Source organism: Ascaphus truei, chromosome 5, assembly GCF_040206685.1.
Source record: "Ascaphus truei isolate aAscTru1 chromosome 5, aAscTru1.hap1, whole genome shotgun sequence".
Classification (NCBI taxonomy): domain Eukaryota; kingdom Metazoa; phylum Chordata; class Amphibia; order Anura; family Ascaphidae; genus Ascaphus; species Ascaphus truei.
Genome location: NC_134487.1, coordinates 272,508,693 through 272,529,012, shown reverse-complemented (window position 1 = coordinate 272,529,012; position 20,320 = coordinate 272,508,693). Strand labels below are relative to the sequence as shown.

The 20,320-nt window shown below is 42.1% G+C and overlaps 2 protein-coding genes across 4 annotated transcripts in view; one reads left to right on the top strand and one right to left on the bottom strand.

Annotated features, from left to right (window-relative positions):
- CSF1R (colony stimulating factor 1 receptor) overlaps positions 1–17,296 on the top strand; it is a 61,132-nt gene extending 43,836 nt beyond the window's left edge. Inside the window, exons 11-21 of the mRNA XM_075602066.1 lie at positions 698–824; positions 1,551–1,655; positions 3,480–3,590; positions 4,282–4,420; positions 4,862–4,938; positions 5,336–5,451; positions 6,467–6,589; positions 8,106–8,217; positions 10,613–10,712; positions 12,738–12,843; positions 14,044–17,296. Of these exons, the coding sequence (XP_075458181.1) occupies positions 698–824; positions 1,551–1,655; positions 3,480–3,590; positions 4,282–4,420; positions 4,862–4,938; positions 5,336–5,451; positions 6,467–6,589; positions 8,106–8,217; positions 10,613–10,712; positions 12,738–12,843; positions 14,044–14,148 (1,221 nt within the window). The 3' untranslated portion in view covers positions 14,149–17,296. The remainder of the gene's footprint in view (positions 1–697; positions 825–1,550; positions 1,656–3,479; positions 3,591–4,281; positions 4,421–4,861; positions 4,939–5,335; positions 5,452–6,466; positions 6,590–8,105; positions 8,218–10,612; positions 10,713–12,737; positions 12,844–14,043) is intronic.
- Positions 16,511–20,320, bottom strand: part of HMGXB3 (HMG-box containing 3) — a 77,408-nt gene continuing 73,598 nt past the window's right edge. For all 3 annotated transcript variants that reach the window (XM_075602062.1, XM_075602065.1, XM_075602063.1), the window contains exon 20: positions 16,511–19,885. In XM_075602062.1, coding sequence (XP_075458177.1) covers positions 19,406–19,885 — 480 coding nt within the window. In that variant the 3' untranslated portion in view covers positions 16,511–19,405. The remainder of the gene's footprint in view (positions 19,886–20,320) is intronic.

Sequence of the window (20,320 nt, the reverse complement as noted above, 5' to 3'; positions counted from 1 at the left end):
AAGAGGAGGAATGAGGCATACCTACCTGTACTCTCTGACGAAGCGCCGCACAGGCGTGAAACGCGTAAGAGACGGAGGTTTTTTGCACCCATCCCTGTCTGCACCATGATGTGTGAATAAAGTATCTTTTTTACGATACCGCTGCTGTCCCATGGAGTCCTGTTTCTCTGCTGTGCTCTGCATCTCTGCATCCGTGGCTACCTGACCTTCTACTCAACTCCGCAGAAGCACGCATTTCGGAAGGCATTACGGGCATGGTTCACGTGAGTCACTGTACTTTACCACTGTACTTTGAGGTATATCATTGGTGTGCATAGGCGTTTTTTCAGACCTAGTCCTTATTGGGAGTGAGGGGGTGGGGCTCATATATCTCCATTATCCAACACTCACCAGGACATTATACATAGGTCTTAGTTATACGCCCACCTATATACCTCACTCACTCACCTATATACCATTAACCCAGCCTATTATCCTTCTTCAATCAAGAAATCACTGAATGATTATATGTTGTACATCTAAGGTCATTAGAGCACTATCACTGAACTATGTTCTTTTACCTTGCAGTAGTGGTTCACTCTGCATGACCTTAAGTCCAGTCACCAAACACACCTTGTTAGAGCTTCAGGAACTTTTCAGTTGTATTCACTGCTGCATATTATAGAAGCTCTCACTTTTTTTTGTTGTTCCATTCCAGAAACTCAAATTTGAACCCCGCTGGCAGATCGTACAAGTCTCTGACGGGAATCACTACACTTGTATTGACCCAACTCAGCTGCCATACAATGAGAAATGGGAGTTCCCTAGGACCAACCTTCATTTTGGTAGGCGATTCTAATTCCATAGTTGGTGCTTATGGTACATTATATTGGTAACTAGAAATGTGCGAAAGTGTACCCAATTTGACATATAACTTCCGAAACACAGAGAGATACCGGAGATACCTGAGAAATAATCCTTGTTGCATATTCGAAATAGCTCATTTTTTTTAGGTATCTCAGGTGTGTTTACAGGTATCTCTCAGGTGGGGTATCTCTCTTTACAGGTGTGGTATTGATGAGTGTCTTGTGATGTATATAATTCAAAGGGTACTCTACCAACACAAAAATACCTACAAAAAAACGCACAAAACCAATTTTGCATGGTCCTGTTAGTAACCCTCCACCTGGTAATGAAGAGGTTAAATAGACCTTTATCCTTTTTATGCTCTTATGTATCACACAATTAAAAAAGTTCCTGTTTTGATCACGAAGTTGCACAGACCATAAACTGTTTTCCTAGCATATGTTAAAGTCGTGTTTTCTAACTTCCTGACGCTTTCACAATGTCACAGAATATTGCTTATGTTTCTCTTCGCACGAACAATCACAAATAAACACTTGGGCTCAGATCCACAAAGGGGGCACAGGCTTGAGCACACCATGACTCCCAGTCATATGAATAGGAGTAAAGACGTACTAAAGCTTAGTCCCCTTTTGTGGATCTGGGTCGTCTTAGTTTGTTTTGAACAACAAACCAATGAACGTTAACGTGTACCTCTTCCTGTGCAGGAAAGATTCTAGGAGCAGGCGCCTTTGGGAAGGTGATAGAAGCAACTGCTTTTGGCATGGGGAAAGATGACTCGGCCCTCAAGGTTGCTGTGAAAATGCTGAAACGTAAGTTACTTCTCTCCGACCCGTGGTCAATGTGCTGTAACCCCCTTACTTTTAGCTCTCAGACTTGCAACCATCACTGAGGCTGGTGCCTAAGTCCCTTGTTCCTTACTGGGGAACATGTGGCCTACGGTCAGACGGCAGGAGTAATACAAACACAGTATGGGTAATTCAATGAGTTTACAATTCACTTATTAAAATCAGACACCTTGTGATCCTCAGCGGAGGATCACTACACACTATACACATATACTGTACAACACAATCCCCAAATAGCGCTGCGTGGGTGGGAGTCAGTGTCAGTGGCGTAGCAGCCACCCAATCTTGGGTATGTTGGCTTATGATGGTGCCACACCGTGGGAGCTCTTGTTCTACTGAACCTGTTGCAGGCTGGTTCTTCAAAAAGGTGCTTCGGTACAACTGTGTCATTATGGCCGTTTAGTCCCCTCCAGTGTCGTGTGATCTGTTTTCCACTCTGGAACTGTAGCTCTCAGCTCCTGTCACCATGTGCACATGTGCACTCTCTCTGCAGACTTCGAATGAACCTGTTGTGCTCAGGTTTGCAGCGATCGGTCCTAACATGGCTGCCTTCCCTTTTCTTAAAGCAACCATCCAAGCTGCAGGTCTTTTTTCTATTTTTTCCCCCCTTTAATATGTGCATCAATACAATCCACACAATGATAGGTAATTAGCTAAGTTGCCAGTCAGTCCATTCTCCTGTAAACGATCGGCGAAGATTCAGCTCGGGGGTTCACTAAATGGAAGTCAGCGCAGCAGAAGAGGACCAAAGATGCAAAGTTCTGTGGGGAAGATCATGTGACCAGGCAGTCACTAGATATAATTGGTGCACTGCTAGAGAGGGCATGGCTCAAAAAGGGGTGTTCCAGAGCCTGTTTCAGAAGAGGAAGGGGATGTGACTTTGTAAATGGTTGCTATAGAAATAAAAAATGCTTGTTACATTATAATACATAAAAAATTTAATTCAGAGTTGAGGTTTTTTTTGTTTTTTTTTAATTGTTACAACTATTTTCTCATAGTACAGAACTGATTTATTAAGAAAAACACATGTAGGATATTGCTTGGTCTGCAGCTTTAAAGGCTCCTCTCCCTCATATAGAAAAAGAAATTGCACTGGTGAAAACACCTGGAGTGCAAGATGGGTGCGCTAATAATACACATACTACTTCAAACCGTAGATACCTACATCCCTCTCCCTCATAGTCCCTCCTCTTCCACAGGCATTATTATTGGCTCTTATGTCCATCACAGTGATGTTGGAGAGGAATCTGTGAGGGGGCAGTGTGACACACACACACACGTATTTGAATGAAGCTGGAATCTTCATGGACTTAGAGCAGTGGTTTCCAACTTTTTTTGGTTCAGTAACCCTAAGGGAAAATTCTGAGGAACCCCAACCATCTCTAGTAGCAACTCTGAATCAGATACATTGTACATTCTTCTGTATTTGGTACAATTTTCAAATGACCAGAAAATTGCAGGGAACCCTTTAGGGATGCCCGGGGAACCCAAGGTTCCTAGGAACCCTGGTTGAAAAACACTGATTTAGAGGACCGTTGCTTCACAGCATAATGTACAGGGGGCCAGGAAAATACACAGTACAGCATGTGCCAAATTCAACAATAGTATGAATATACTTCATAAATATGTTGCATTTCAGACAGAAAAAAAATGGTAATGTGTTGGATGCAAATGCATCATCGCAGACAACTTTCTTGATAGATAGACCACCATAGAGGTAGCAGGTATTAAGAGCTAACACCTACTCCCACCTGTAGTAGTAACTGATCCATGTTTGCCTCTTCGTAGCCAGGGCCCACAAAGATGAGATGGAGGCTCTAATGTCAGAACTGAAGATTTTGAGTCATTTGGGCAACCACCAGAACATCGTCAACCTGCTGGGAGCTTGCACTCATGGAGGTGAGATTGGAAGAGGCTGAGACAATAAATCATAATCTAATGACCTATGAAGGTTTGAGTGCACATCTGCTCATTGCTTCATTAAAAATGGTGCACCAATTATTTAATCAAACTTTTACCTGCAACTTTTCTTCCACTGTGCCTCCCAAATGTTAACACTTCTAAGGCTCCGCTTATAGTGCCGGCGACGCAACCGTCGCGTCAAAACAAATTCATTGTCACCGTCGTCGGCGCTTATAGTGCACGTGACGGCGACCAAGCGACGGAGCAACAGCGCTTCCAAAAATCTGATAGTCACTGTTATTTGATTTTTTCCGGCGACGGTCTCACCTTGCGGCCAATCAGGAGCTTCTCCGTGCCTCTGCCTTCCCCCTTTATGACGTCTCTGGCCTTGTAGCCAGCAACGTCGCCTAAATTTGAAATGCAATTTTCGCGACGTCATCGGTCGCGTCGCCGCCACCGGCACTATAAGCGCGACCTTATGCTGAGATTGTAGGCTTTATAAAATGTTCCACGGTTTATTGTGAAAGGCTTTGATACAGATTTACTGCTGCATCAGATAATCATGCCGTGTGCATTAGTTATGTTGAGATTTTCAATTTCATCTCTAGGACAATCATTTCTCTATATATTCCATACTAAGGATGTAAAGCTAATTGTGATGTATACATGGTTTCTGTCTGTCTGCTAGGCCCAATCCTGGTAATCACAGAGTATTGTCGGTATGGAGACCTGTTGAACTTCCTCAGAAAGAAAGCAGAGGCCATGAATGACCTATTCACCTCTAGTGATTACAAAAATATGGCCATGGATCAGAAGTACATAAGAAGGTAAATGTGCCATGGGAATAGGATTTTACGTTCGTTTTCCTCCATCCGCATTGCTAAGCCAGTTTAGCGAAACCGGTTAATTGTGCACTAAATAGCTGGGTCGATGATTGGCTGCAAGTTGTCTTCATGAATAAATTCATCTGCAATAGAAAAGTGTCAATATTGCCACAGCCTACAATAATCTAAATGTAAATGTATTGAACAACACTTAGAATGTTAGGAACAATTGCTAGAATGTGCACAGCACCAACTGACCATGTAGACACAATATCCCCTTCCCATACTCTATGCAGAACATCTATCAAACTTTTTACAGCACACAGGTGGTTAACATAAGAGTTGGTGGCATTTTCAAAAATGCATAGACTGTCAGCACTTTGAAGGCGAATGATCTTGATAGCAAAGGTTAAAAAGCTGCAAAGTGATCGTTTGTCCTTTCAGTGACAGTGGATTTTCAAGCCAGTGCATGGACAATTACATTGAAATGAGACCCGTCTCTTCCAACTCTTTAATTCAGGGTAAGTATGCAGCCACATACTGTACAGAGAGGGAAGAGCATTATAGGTTTTATTTGAATGTAATCAGTGTAACATCTAGATAACCTTGCCGGGAGATACTACAGTTGTAGCCACACGGGGTCTTCCTATTCTGCCAATGTCCTACTGTATGTTTCACACATTATTAGTTATTATGCAAGAGACAGACTCTGTGGGGGTTATTCATTAAATTGCAATCGTTCTGAACTGAAGTCAATGTGAATTTCTGTGTGATGTGTTCCACAATCAGCACTGTCGCACATACAGTACATACAGAATAGCCACCAGTGAGCACAGAGTAAGCCACTTATAATGAATGATTATATTACTATATTGTATGACTTGCTGTGTAATTCTTGGGAACTTTGATGTTTTCCAGGTAACTCCCCCAGTGAGGAACAAGACACAGAGGATTGTTTGTCCTTGGACCTTTGTGACCTACTGAATTTTTCCATCCAAGTAGCCCAGGGAATGTCCTTTCTGGAAACCAAGAGTGTGAGCGACGTTGAGCTTTTCACCCACATTAACACATTAACAAGCCTACGTTTTCAGAGAATGAGCAGAGGAGGAGTGATTCACGTAATGATTAGCCAACCTGTACATCAGGAGCCACATTACAATGTTTAAACCAGGGGTTGCCAACTCCAGTCCTGAAGGGCTACCAGCAGGTCCAAGTTTTCAGCATATCCCAGCTGCAGCAGAGGTGGCTCAATCAGCGGCTAAGTTATAATGACTACACTACCTGTGCTGTAGCAGGTATATCCTGAAATCCTGACCTGCTGGTGGCCCTTGAGGACTGGAGTGGGCCACCCCTGGTTTAGGGAGTTTAGTACTCATGGATTTCAACTGAAGAGTTTTTTTTTTCTTCTGGTTTAGAAAATTACAATACATGCAAGATAAACATTTGAACATATAAATGTATGAAAAATGTGTGGAGTGTACACATTTAAGGACCATCTCTTCTTAAATTGTTCGCAGAAAAGCATACAGGAGACCATACTTAAATATCATGTTCCATTCAATGGTCGAACCTGCAAAAAAAATTTCAAAAATGCTTCTCATCATTATTAGTGGGGCCCTCTGCTGCTTCCCAGGCCTCTTGGAGAATCATGATCAAGTTTGGCGGCATGGATGTTCACCCTGGAACATGGGATGGAACACATAAGATGTTGTTCACTCTGAATTTCAACACTTGGATCATTTAATTTACAGTTCTTGTAGCCGCATTGGACCTCCAATAAGTGAACATTTATTGTAGGTTGTGAGAACCTTTTATGACGGACCAACTTGAGAGTTTATTATAGATGGAATTGTAGTGTACAGAACTTTTGAAACCTCACAGGTGTTCTTGATGTGTTTGAAAATTACAACGCTAATTCACCTGCGATAGTGCAGCATTTGAAGGCCAAGATATTAGTTTTGGAGCTATTCGCAATGGTGGAGTGGAAACAAACTCGGAGTAGGTAGGCTGCTTATCCTGTTTGCTGATATTGTATTCCTTTGCGCGTAGTGTCTTCACCGTGACGTTGCAGCGAGGAATGTACTGGTGACCCAGGGACGCATTGCCAAGATCTGCGACTTCGGTCTTGCCAGAGACATTGAGAATGATTCCAATTATGTTGTTAAGGGCAATGTAAGTAAAATGTGTTTTCCCTACAGAGACACAGTACAGTATAACTCATGAGGTTGAATGATATGGTCGAATAATGGGGAAAACTATACATTTTCCATTGTGTTGTTTATGCTCCACTATAATAATCACAAATATCAGTTTATTAAGAAGAGGCAGTTTCATTCTGTAATTATTTTTCTTCGTCAATCCTTGCTGTTTGTTGTGTTCATAATTCAGGAGCCGAAGCTACTTTTCCCACTAGTGCAGGAGCTGACGTTGTGCTATGGGAGCAATACTGAACATATTAATTATTTTCAGTTTGACAAGAGTGACATATTGAGAAACACATGCGAGCACCTGCCTTCTAATCATTCGAAGCCTTCACTTTCGATTCCTATACTCGCTCATGGTGAAAGCTGCCGAGCTGGCGTGTTTCTGCTGTCAACCATGGGTTTTCATGCTGCGTCATCTAGTAATTAGCAAACTATAGCAGGGGTGCCCCCCCCTAATAGGTCAGATTTTCAGGATATCCCAGCTTCAGCACAGGTGGCTCAGTCTTTGACTGAGCCACCTGTGCTGAAGCTGGGATATCCTGACAACCTGACCTGTTGGGGGGTCTTGAGGACTGGAGTTGAGCCCCCCTGCTCTAAAGTGTCAAGAAACTCATAGATTCATGTTTCAACCTCTTGACGTTCCCTCACCCTCCGCCATAGCCACTTGCCTGCAGAATCTTAATAGTGAATAGTAGGCAAATTATATGCAATATAAAACACCATATACTTGCAGATGGGGAGGAAAACTGGTTAAATATTTTTTTTTTTTTTTTTTTTATCTCCGCATGATGTGACCTTTTCTACCCTTAATACATATAAATAAAATCTTCTTGTAACAAGGATACCTGAGTAACCCAGTTAGCTCTGAATAATTGATATGGAAGGCATTTAACCAAAGTTGGATACGCTCTTATTTTTTGACTTTCAAATGAAAGTGGCTCCTAGCGGTCGCTTGAAAGATCACTAATGATCCCTAATGGCTATTATAATTTATTTAAGAGACACCATAGTTTGGGTCGAAATAGCTGTCTATGAGGAGGTTTGCTGACTCTGCACTTCTGTAACCCAGGCTATGCTGAAAAAGCTGTGTAATGCAGCAGGCATAGGCTTATAGGGGTCCATCTTAAAATGGATAAGAAGAAAAAAAAGGACACCATGTGTGTGCTCATTTGCATGTCATTACCCAGCATCCCTGGCTGCAATGCAAGCATTGTATGCTAAGAGATAATGGGATAAGGCAGGGTTAGTGTGCCTGTCTGAGATGTGAATGTGCTCGCAAGGGGTATTTCTATTTGCTGGTCAGTAGCTAAACAGTTATCATTGGGAGGCATCACCGGCCATAGAAAACGAAACAATTGAAATATACACCAACGTTAATTCATAACTGGGAGGCGGTCTCCTAAACAGGAGCTGCTGCGATATGCAAATCTGTAATCCTGTGAAATCGGGTCATTTGAAAGCGTTTTATGTGCTTCTGATTCTAGGCTCGACTTCCAGTGAAGTGGATGGCCCCAGAAAGCATTTTTGAGTGCGTTTACACAGCGCAGAGTGATGTGTGGTCCTATGGCATCCTTCTGTGGGAGATCTTTTCACTCGGTAAGCACAGGGAACACTGCCATAGCACAGCGTATGGGCTCTGTGTGAAGCTCCCTCTCATTATCACCATGTGGGCCTTTACTGCCCTCTAGTATCTGCTTCACATATATGGAGATGGTTTCAAGTTTCATACATTTCAAGCTAATAAAAATACCACTTGACATTCACGTCTCAGACAGGTTCGCCTGTCACCGGGGCCTTCTCGTGGTTATCATCTCCAAGAGAGTCTGAGATAAAGCGGTGTGAATGTGCTCACAAGTGGTATTTTTGTTTGCTGTACACTGTATGGTGGGAGGGGTTGTCACATTTTAAAAAGTCACCATAAGTTGTTTTGTGTCTGGTTGTGTACATTTGAAAAAAATGTATTTAATAGGTTACGTATTTCCCGTCTGAATTCCTCCTGGCACTGCTTGTAAGAACTTCCTTAAAGGAGATATTCAAAACAATATCCTACGTGTTTAAAATTCAACTCTAAAACTCATAAAAAATGGCATTAAATCTACTGAGCATACTTTGCTTTCTATATTAGGTTTTAGCCCACCTTCCCAGCAGTGCAAGATCTTTGCAACACTTTCCTGTTTGTGATCATTTGTTGCCAATATTACCAGCAGTTTGAGCTGCAAACTGTAAGGCCTCGGCCATGTTACTTGCTTGCTGGCGGAAGCGCGCTGAGGCGCGCTCCCGCTCAGCACTGAGCCCCTACAGCCGCAATTAGAGCGGCTTTAGTAGGGGCTCACCTGCGCTTACGCGCGCTTGCGGAAGCGCAGGTCTTGGGGGAATTTAAAATTCCCCCGCTTGCCGGCGAGACAGGCCGGTCACGTGAGCGGTTCGCCCAATGAGGGCGAACCAGCTCCGTGACGTCACTGGCCCGCCCCCGGCCAGTGACGCGACCGCCCCCGGACCGCCCCCTGACCGCCCCCTGACGGCTGCTGAGAGCGCTTGCGGTAAGCAACCGCAAGGCCAGGGAAAGCACCCACTTTCCCTGCGCCTCAGCGCGCCTCAGCACGCCAGCAGGGACCGTGGACTCGGCCTAACAATAGATAATGTTACCTTGGTAATATAAGGATATATTGCAGCTGCTGAGTTACACTGACTGAAGGATTGATTTGCAACTGAAAGGCAGCCATTTAGTGAACCCTGGGAATCAGGATTTTGCTGATCCATCAGGGGAGAGCAAATCGATTGGCAGCTTAGGTAATTAGTTTTCAATAAAGGTAATCAAATGCTGCATATATTAAAACAAAATATATATTTTTGATTTTTTTAAGCTGCTTTAATTGCCTACTAAGATCTTGATACATAAATATATATATACTAAAAATGACTCATGCATCAATAGGGTTAGATACATAGCACCTTACTTCCTCCTTATATCATGAACCATACGAGGGTAAAGTTCAAAACACGTATTTCAGTAGCACAATCTTTTCCATTAGATAAAAAACAGCCAAGCACAAGGATGGCCAACTCCAGTCCTTAAGGGCCACCCACGGGTCAGGTGCAAGAGGAGATTTATTTTTGATGCTTCATATCTATAATAGAAACCTTACATCTAAATCAATTCTACAGGCTGCAAACACCAACCTTGGCAAAACCAGTGAAGAACCTTCACCACTCCCTACAGGAACATGAGATCATGTTTATGTACCTATAAAGTAGAAAAGACTGGCTTTTTTTAATGGTGTGTTTTTTTAAAAACTGGAGTGTAAAATAGGGGTGTGCAAACTGGGGGGGCCGCGAAATTTTCTGGGGTGGCTTCTTTACAGAGGCCCCGCGATCCTCCACAAAGCATTTCAATTAAATGCTGGGGATCGCGCGCAAAACTTCTGCAAATTCCCTCACTTTGTCTCCTGCGGCTTCTGGCGTCGCGTTTGCCATGGCAACGCGTGTGAAATTACGCCGTGTTGCCATAGCAATGACTCATGACGTCAGAACGCTCGAGACAATGTAAAGAGGGGGGGGGGGCGTGCAGGGGAAAAAGTTTGTGCACCCCTGGTGTAAAAGATGGAAGCCAAGGATTAAATAGGGATATTGGGAAACCTAACATGCGCTAGGACCTCATTGCACTTAAAGGTGGCATACAATAGATACAAAACCAGGGATTAAGTCCCGGGGTGGAACCCTCCCTGCTCGGCTCTTAAGGAGTTTACATCGGTGTACTGTGTGTGGCTACGTCACGTGGGTTACAGTTCCTTGACCGAGGGTCAGTGGCAATTATAATAGCAACAAGATGTGCAATTACATGAAGGATTCTTTAAAATAGCATGTAAGAGAAAGCAGAAGAGGATCAATTAGGGTCTGAGATTATACAACAGGTCAGAAAATGACCAGACCAGATTGGCCAATTCTTATCTGCCATCAAAGGCTAAGTTTCTGTATAATTTCATTTTTCTAGGCAGAAGCCCTTATCCTGGAATTCTTGTAAACCGAAAGTTTTACAAGCTGGTGAAGGAAGGGTACAAGATGGACTGTCCAGACTTTGCACCTTTGGAAATGTAAGTATGGAACATTACCAAGATAGGTATATAACCCATTGTGATGGATTGAAGCCCCCTCCCCCAAAACTAAAGGGTGATCAAGTTAAGTTGCGGGGGACGAAGAAAGTCTATTTAAAAAGCACTAGGAACCTTTTTCCATGCACAGATATATTAATAATATGATATATATTTATTTTTAATGCGTGATGCACAGGAAGATAACGGGTTATAGTTCCTAAATAGTGTTACTTCATAAGACACCTTTCAGCATAAGGCCCTATACAGCCCATTCAAATTAATGAGCTGCAAAGTGTCTTCCAGGATCGAATGTGGAGGGTAACAAAGCTTAGTAAATATGGCCTTTATGGTCTATTGCAGCGGTGCGAGATATTTCTGCGGATGCGCAAGATATTTCTGGGGGGGCGGGTGGTTGCAGAGGCCCCGCACTCTCCCCCAAGGCATTTAAATTAAATGCAGCGGGATCGCACGATGCCTCTGCAACGTCACCTACAGGGATTCAGAGGCTTGGTGTGATGCGTCGCCATGGCAACGCGGCATCAAATAATGCTGCAGGGTCGTTTGACGCCCGTTGCCATGGCGACAAATGATGCTGTGGGGTCACGTGACCCCGCCGCGTCATCTGACGCCGACAAAAGAGGTAAGGGGGGCGCGAGCATGGGGGGTAGCCATCAGAGGGGGCGCAGCTCAAATAGTTTGCGCACCCCGTGCCTATTGAATGAATCAGGTTATGAGGTGCCTTCCAGCATGGAAGGTGTCATATGGAGTAGTACTTCTTTATTAGTATATATGGCCCAAAGTTACTCGCCCACATTACAAGGAGCTAACACTGTGATTCTAATTGGGTTTACCCCATCAAAAGCTACTTCTTCACCCTAGAGAGCAGGTGCAAATGCAGAATCTATATCCAGCGAAACTACTGTGCTCCCTACCCTGTCTTATAAATGAAAATACAATACAAATCAGAGATGCGTGGTGCTAGGGACCATATATAGAACAATATAAGTGGATATACATATGGCGAAGCTTGGATTACATATCTTGAAATGAGGGTAGGTACTACAGTAAGTGTGGTATCCTGGTTGGTAAACCATCAAAATGAGGTACACAATCTATCCAGAAACCAATGCAATATGATCTCCCAAAAAAACTCACAAGTCTGCTGCAACGTCCATGTTGATCCAGATTACAGGCAGTCTAGGTGTGCCTCCGTCAATGTGATACAGGATACAAGATGAGAAGAAAGTAGCAGAGCACAACAAGGGATATCAAAAAAATCGCAAAGCATTGCCCTTCCAACGCGTTTCACACTACACAGAGCGCTTTCTCAAAGTATACATATCTTGTCATCACCACTATATTTATAGGTAAATAAATAAGGTACTTTACCAATCCTAATCCATCCAGGCTGTACAAACAATGAAGGATGCCAGGAGAGCGGGGGAGTGACCCATGGGTTGTGAGCAGTATGGGCTGTTATTGCGCAAGCGCGTACTCCAGTCGCTCTCACACATTGCTGTGTTTACACACGGCACCTGGGAGTTTAGGTTCTGAGCGTGGGGGCGCCTGCGTGCATCGTGTTCGCGTCAGGTGTGGGCATGCGCCATGACCAATAAATAATTATTTTATGGAAACCGCACTTTCCTCCTAATTATCTTTTTTGGATATCCCTGGTTGTGCTCTGCTACTTTCTTCTCATCTTGTTAGCGAAAATACAGACTCTTACTACAGTACAGTATGTCTACCATAGTACCACACTGGCACTAGTTCTGCCTTCTATTTCATTGTGGTCATCAGAATGATTTCTTCAAAGGAAAATACCAACTTCCGGGGAGGGATCTCTCTCTCTCCCAAAGTAGGTTAAATGGTAGCATGGAAGTTTTAGCAGTGTAAAGTTGGGTAGAAATTAGTTGCATTTGCATGAGTTAATCACCAGGTGAATTCACGGCCTGGGTTGTGAATTAGTCTCAATAAGCACTTCTGATGACTTGCCTGCAAGCAAATTAAAGGTCTCTCCCATTTTAGATATCGCATCATGAAGGCATGCTGGGACTTGGAGCCCACCCTGCGCCCAACCTTCAGCGAGATCGGCTGCCTCATCGTCAAACAAATGAGTCTCATCAAAGAGCAGGTGAGGCCATGAACACAGAAGAGACGCCATTCCAATCCATTCTATTAACTCTCGGTTTTTAGCCATTACAATTCCTCAATGTAAAACATCATTATTTTGCCCCACGTGTCAGCATGTGAATTATGAAACGGTGTAATCCTGCCTGGTTTAACAATCATTGTCAACTGAAAGAAACCTAATATATTTGAAAAAATTGCGGAGAATCATACTAGACTTATATCTTTCTTCGTCGAGAGTCCCCCATGACTTATACTGTCAATGGCTCTGAACTAAAAACCAGGAGGTTCCATGCTGCTTATTGGGGATGATCAGAATGCATCACGTATGGTAGAGGAATCACTAGACGTACCTTGAACAAATTCAACCATTTAAGAATACAGAACGCAGAGCTACCAGAAATAGGTTTTCAAAATAATTATGTATTTAATCATAAACTAACAACTATCCAGTGATGATAAAAAAAAAACTATAACATAAAATTAATAAATGGTTTCCAGACTCCAGTAAAAGAACATCACAAGAAATAGGGCTATTTATTGAAACAACATAAACAGAGAATTTTTGCCAACAAAAACAGAAAGAGGTGTTCCTAATAGGAATTTAAGTGTTGAATCTGCATACAAATCAGACATACCACTTGAAAGATCATTTAGAATGGATAGTGTGGCTATTTCTTTATAAATAGTAGAAGCTAAAATAAATTAAGCAATATGTTTCGTAACTACGTCTTAATCTGTTTTTGAGTGATTGATTAAGAATAGACACCCACATAAATCTGGTCAAGGTGTTTCCATGCAGGAGGAGGTGCAGAAGTGGGTTGGTGCTGGGGAGTATATTTTTTTATTGTGGTGGACGAAACAAAGTCAAGAGAATTCACAATTTGCTGGTTCTTTATTGCTTTTATTTTGTATCGCTGCAAAACTTTTCAAAGCTTTGCCTACATTTAAATGAAACAGGAATCAGCTTCTTGTTTTTGACATGGCAATTAAATTCTTTGGGGGGGGGGGGGTACCAAAAATATGTAGTAGAACAATACCTTATAAAGCCTTTTGTTACTTTCTCTCCATTGCCATGTTGCCCTATAAGCACACAAAACAGTAGCATGCCTATGATTTAATCAACATCATGTGGTACATAGAAGTACTTTTGAATGTGCAAGATGTAATTCGTTCAAATAGTCTCTCTTCCTCTTTATTTAAGGAATACACCAATATCGCCCAGGCACAGCAAGACCAGGAATGTGGGGACACCAAGTGTGACGTCCAGAAGCCCCTTATTAAGGGAAACAATTACCAGTTTTGTTAGCCGTGAAGCTCTATCCCACCTCCCTTGAGTGTGATCCAAATCCATGGTGCATGTATTCTGCAATATCTACTATACATATATATAGGTTGGGATGGTTCTGGGAAGACTTCCAACAACAAAGGTTGGATCGGGGCATCTTAAGCTAATGAAGATATATATACACGCTGTCTGCACTGTATTACTGAGGGGTGTAAATATGAGGTAGCATTAAAGTCATACCACTGAAAAGGGAGGTTTACTCTTCAGCTTTTTCTCTTTGCAACCTGCTAGACTTCAGTTGACAACTTAAGGTACTACTGATGTAATAACATTTTAAGTTTCTTTACTGACAAACATTGTACTACTGACTAAGTATGCAGTTTTTCTGCATAAATACATACCTCTGAAAAGTCCAATAATTCAGAGGGACACAAAAAAACAACTCTGCAGGGCAGTCAAGGACTGGATTGTAGCTTATGGGGAGTTTGGAACTGGATTGATTGGGGGCCAGTGGAGTTCAGGACGGAATTGCCAGGAGAGTCAGTGACTGGATTGCTGGGGATGGCAGGGAAGTGAGGGAAGTGTGTGATTAGGGGCAGGGGAGAAGCTCTGATCTGCTTCAGGAGTGGTCCAGGGTTCTCTCTTAAGCGCGTGTCTAGTATGAGGGTGGGACAAACCTCCAAGAAATAAATGCGGTGGCACTCCAGTCTTGATATTATCTTTATTCAAACATACATCAATGTTTCGATGTGTCTAGAACACCTTCATCTGGACTTACTATAGTGAAATTCCCTATTGTATGTCCTGATGGGGTTCTAGAGACACCAAAACGTTGATGTGTGTTTGAACAAAGAATTTACAAAGATTATATCAAGACGAGTCTCACAGCATATATTTATTGGATGGAATATGCACCAACAGCAGCACGTGACTGTAAGCACCTAGCAAACAAAGTAAGCAGCCCTGGTGGCAAACTATGTAAGGAGTGCATATCTCTTATTTGACTTTATCCTGGGACAAAACTCCCCCTTAATGGGACAGAGAGATTAGGGGAGAAACTCCCTACAAACCCGGGACATTTGGGTGGTATGTAAACATGCTTCATTTTGCCACATTTGTTGGAGCAGTTCCCAGTGTAATAATGTTGCCTCCACTGCAGATGTCGAAAAGGCTTTAAATCAGCTGCCATTGCAACAAAGGTGGTGAGACATAATCCCTACCCCCACTGTCTGCACCCTTAGTCAAAGCATGTATTTAAATGATTAGCAATGTTACCAAAGCAAAATAAGAAAACACTGACTAACAAACAATATAGCATTAAATGACAACTGGATGGGCTTCAGAAAACGTTATGCTAAGGTAGGCTTCCTTGATAACAGAAAGAAGGGACACTGGACTACTTTCTTTATGTGATAATATAATTGCAGGTGATTGTTCTGTTTTTATGTAGTTCTCTATGTCTGTTTTTTTTACCTGTTCTGTGGGGCTTTGGACACAAAAAGAACTAGGTGCCTCCTTCAGGAACTCTTCACAATGTTTACAGACAACAGCATTGTGAGACAAATTAAGAATGGGCATGTCACTCTAACCTGCAGCGTTCCCTTCATTCATTGGCCACGAGGACATAACCCATTTTTATTTCGAAGGTGAATATCACCTGACTCCAATAGCCTGTAGTTTATATAAGCTTATCAAATAATAATGAAGAGTTGGTGGGTCTGCTGAAGCCGGGGTGCGGACCCTTTTTGTTTTTTGGCAACATGTTTACCACAAGTATTACTCTGTAACTATTGTGGTAATTATACCCTTTAATTCATTTATTAAGCTGTATACTCTCTAATTTTATCATAAATGTAACATTAAGTGTATTGTAATGATGGTTTAGTTGTATAATTCATGAATTTTTACCATTTATGTTATGAGAATTGTGTATATTGTTTTGCCATTTTTACCTTTAGCAGACTTCTCTCCCTGTAATTTGCGCTGTTTTATGATGCTCCTCTGAGTGTGCTCCAACTGTGGTGATTGTAGTGCTTCTCTTTGATAAACAAGTAAAGGGAGAAGGAGACACAGTGAGTAAAGATACCGACTGGCACTGAGATTGAAGCAGGGGAACCTGGTCCAATTCCCGGTGTTGGCTCCTTGTGACCTTGAGCAAGTCACTTTATCTCCCTGTGCCTCAGGCGCCAAAAACATAGACTGTAAAATCCACGGGGCAGGGACCTGTGCCTGAAAACTGTCTCTATAAAGTGCTACGTAAAACTAGCAGCGCTATTCAAGAACATGCTATTATTATAATAAAAAACTTGGCAGCTATAAGAAGTAGAGAACAATGTATAATGGTTTTAACATACTTGAATGACTAAAGTTTTTTTCCCAAACAAATGTATTTTGTCTTCCATTCTGCTGTGTGCTGAAATGTGCAGGTTTCACACTTCATCTGTTTTTCTAGTTCTGATGTAAATTTAAGTTACATGTCATCAGGGCTATTATTCTGACTAGGCAAAACTCACACAAGCTTGTAAACGTAGCACGACAATAAATATTAACCATGTGTTTTCTTAGTATTTGTTCACACAAAGTAATGGCAGGAAAGGCTGTTACTCATGTGGGAAAGACATTCCTAACCGTATTGTGTACCTCCCACTAAACACATGCCACAACATCCATTACCCCCTAGTAGTGATATTATCTGATGGCAAGCTATTTCAACAGCAAAAGGGCCAAGGACACTAACAAAATACAGCAGATAATACAATTCTGTAAATCTACAAACATATTTGGAACAGCATCAAGGAGCCACAATACTGGGTGGGCCTTTAGAAGTTGGAAAGCTCCTGTAAGTCACTAAATGGTGTGGTAAGGAGATACAAGTTCTGCAAATAAAAAAATACCACTTGTGAAAATGGTCAAATCTCAAACAGGTCTGCAACCCTGCTTTTCGCCATTATCTTTTAGCGTTCAGTGCTTCCACTGCAGCCAGGGATTCTGGGTAGTGACATGCAAATGAGCACTCAGTGTCACCGTTTGCTTCTTGTCCATGATCTGACGGAATGCTCGTCTCGCAGAGCACTCACTGTGTAACTTTCTAAAAACAATGCCCTATCTGATTATATGAACATGGCATTAACCCCTTTCTGTTTTTATTAATAAAGTACGATAAAACGTGTGTTCTTCGCCTCTTCATTATGCACGGGACGGCTATGAAAAAAAAACCTCTTCTAATTTATAAATGACTTTAAATTGACGAGGTTGGGCGCAAGGTAGAACCCCTGATGTTGCGAAACTTTCAAAAAATGTAGGAGTTTTAACTAAAACAAACAGTGTCTTTAGGTCAAGCTTATTGTTCTGCTATTTACAAGCAGGGATGACCTCATTTAGCAATCTACCACGCAAACGTAAAGTTACAGACATGACAGCTCCGAGGAGTGTTTATAATGGAGAAGAAAAACATGGAGTCTCGTGTTCACCTTCTGGAAATAGCAAATATAATTTATTACCACTCAACAGATAACAAAGAAAATAATAATATATAAATAAATGTACACCCTCGTCTATATAAGAAAGGGACTCGTTATCCCCTTCACTTCCACACTCACAAACTAGCATGCAAGGTTATTTGCGCCAATGCCAATCATAGTACGATTATAAGACCACTTATAGTTGTAAATGTGCAACAGCTATTATTAATAATGGCTTTCACAGTTTAGCGAATCTATCTTTTTTTTTTTTTTTACTCTAATCAGACAATTGTTAATTCTTAGTAGGCATAACTCTCAGAAGTGAAGGGGTTAACGTGCAGAAATTCAGTGCATACAAGAGGACATTAGATGTGGGTTTTTTTCTTTCTGCAAACAATAAAACGTCTTTTTTTTAGTTGTTTTCTTTTTAATAAAGTACATTTTCCTTCACAGAAGGTGGATTTGGAATTTACATAAGAAATGGGAGTTTATTTCCCATGTCTATCAGGGACACATCTTCCCCCCTTGCCAGAGTTCTCCATGCATAATCCAGAGCTACACAAATATGCATTAGCCTTACATCAGCCTTTCGTTTCAGATGGCCTATAGTACACAATAACTGACCCTTTAACTGCTACTCCATTGTTAATGGTATTGAAGATACAAGGAAGAGGTTGAATAGTTATACGCCTTCTCCTCATTGTAATTCTTCACAGTTCTTTCCAGCAGAGACCTTTATTTTAGGATATTAGTATATAGTAGTCTTCTTTGGTCAATGTATGCAACGGTGGTAAAAGACTATGGGGCCTATGCAGAGAGCAGCGCTATTTCGAAATTCGCCATTTTTTGGAGAAAATCGCGCAGAAAGCAGCAGAAAATGGCGAGTTCCGAAAAACGCGCCAATTTTTCTTTTCTATTTGTAAAACTCGCCTCGCGGCTGGCGAGAACCTCAATCTCGCCAGTTTTAAAAATATCCGTATGCAGAGAGGCGCGAACGGCATCTAGCGGCTGTTCGCGTCAATAAAATGGCGCGATTGTCTCCGTTTTGCCTCGCCAAAAAAAACTGCCGCTCGCGGCCATTGCAAAGGGGAAAAAAAAGGCGCGAATTTGTTTTAACACATTTCTGAAGCGCGCATCTCGCCAATTTAAACTCGCCACACGCATCCATGTTAAACATAGCAGAATTCGCACTTTTCTGCATATGGAGATTAAAACTCTCCAAAAAAGCTACTTTTTAATAAATTCGCCAATTTTAAAATTCGCTGCTCTCTGCATAGGCCCCTATAAGTGAAGTGTTTCTTTGCAGAAAGTACATGTAGGAAATGTGTTGGTGCAAGTAGAGGACTGTGTAACCTTGGAGGAGTGTCAGACTTAGAGGCGCAAAAGAATCTGGAAGCCGATGGTATACATTCTCATCTCACTAATTAATGATATGTGCTTGCAGAAGGAGTGCTGGATGAGAGAAGTCGGATTGAAACAACATACGTACAAACTGCTGGCACACCAATAACACTAAGAAATATAACATTCTGCCTCATGCTGAGTGGATGTTTCTAAGATGTGAGGAATGAGAGATTCGCTTGCTCAACTTCATTACCCACTCTTCACTGTCCCAACAAAAGGTAGAAATCACTTTGCATCATTAGTAGCCAGTGACCCTGGTTTGAGAATTCAATTAATATCTCCATAAAGTTATCACTGCATCTCAGATATATCTGTGGTCATTCAATCAGTGAATGAGTAGAAAGGCTTGATTGTCTCACATCTGTTTGCATGGTGCTTCTAGAGCCTGCTATATTGCAGTCTTCAATGCAACATCACACAGGTCTTGGCTGTTCCTGAATGACTTCCTCCTCCAACTCGCTGTCCTCGGTTTCGGTTTTGATCTGTGCCACGCCAAGGCGGTGCAGAGTGTCTCTGATCACTACCTCTCCCGGCTGACAGCTTTGTACGATATCGTAGATCTGCCTGTTCACGATCTCACGGCTGGTAAGGAAGTCAATCAGCCTGTTGTAGAGGTAATAGTGCGTGGCGTTCTCAAAGTTAATGGGGCGATGACGGATGTTGCTGGTCTTGCTGTCTCCAATGGCCGTAATGATAGCACTGTAAGGTTCCAGCTCGCGACACAAAGAGAGGGCGTGGTGCCGAGATGTGGGGTCACATGCCCCATTCTGCTCTGCCACGGCATGAACCACTCTCCGGGAAGCAGATTTGGTGACAGGATGCTGGATTGATGGCTCGTTTCCCATCATGTCCACATTGTAATGTCGGTCCAGCAGTTCTGGGCAGGACACATACTAAAAGACAAAAATAACATACACTAAATCTGGCATGTAGAAGCCACACTGCTATAGATTTTGATTTATTTTATTTACTTTCCATATCGTTAGTACAGTATTCTGACAATCCCTTTAGTTTGAGATACTACATTTTTAAGCCTCCCTAAATTAATAACAAATATCCATCGGCGATGCACGGATGTTCATTTCCAATGACATAACTATTAATAATTGGATCCATTAATTTCCAAACCAAGTAAGGAAGCCAAAAATTAAAATCACCAGCAGATTCCTAAGGAATGACTGGAAGGAACCGCCTGGTTCAAGTGCCATAAAAATACATATAAAAAAGCACCACAGCTTCTTTTATGAAATCTGAGACTATAAATTAGTGTGTAAACCAATCAGGGAATTAGTACAGTAGATATTTCAGAGGTTGGAAACAGTGCTATA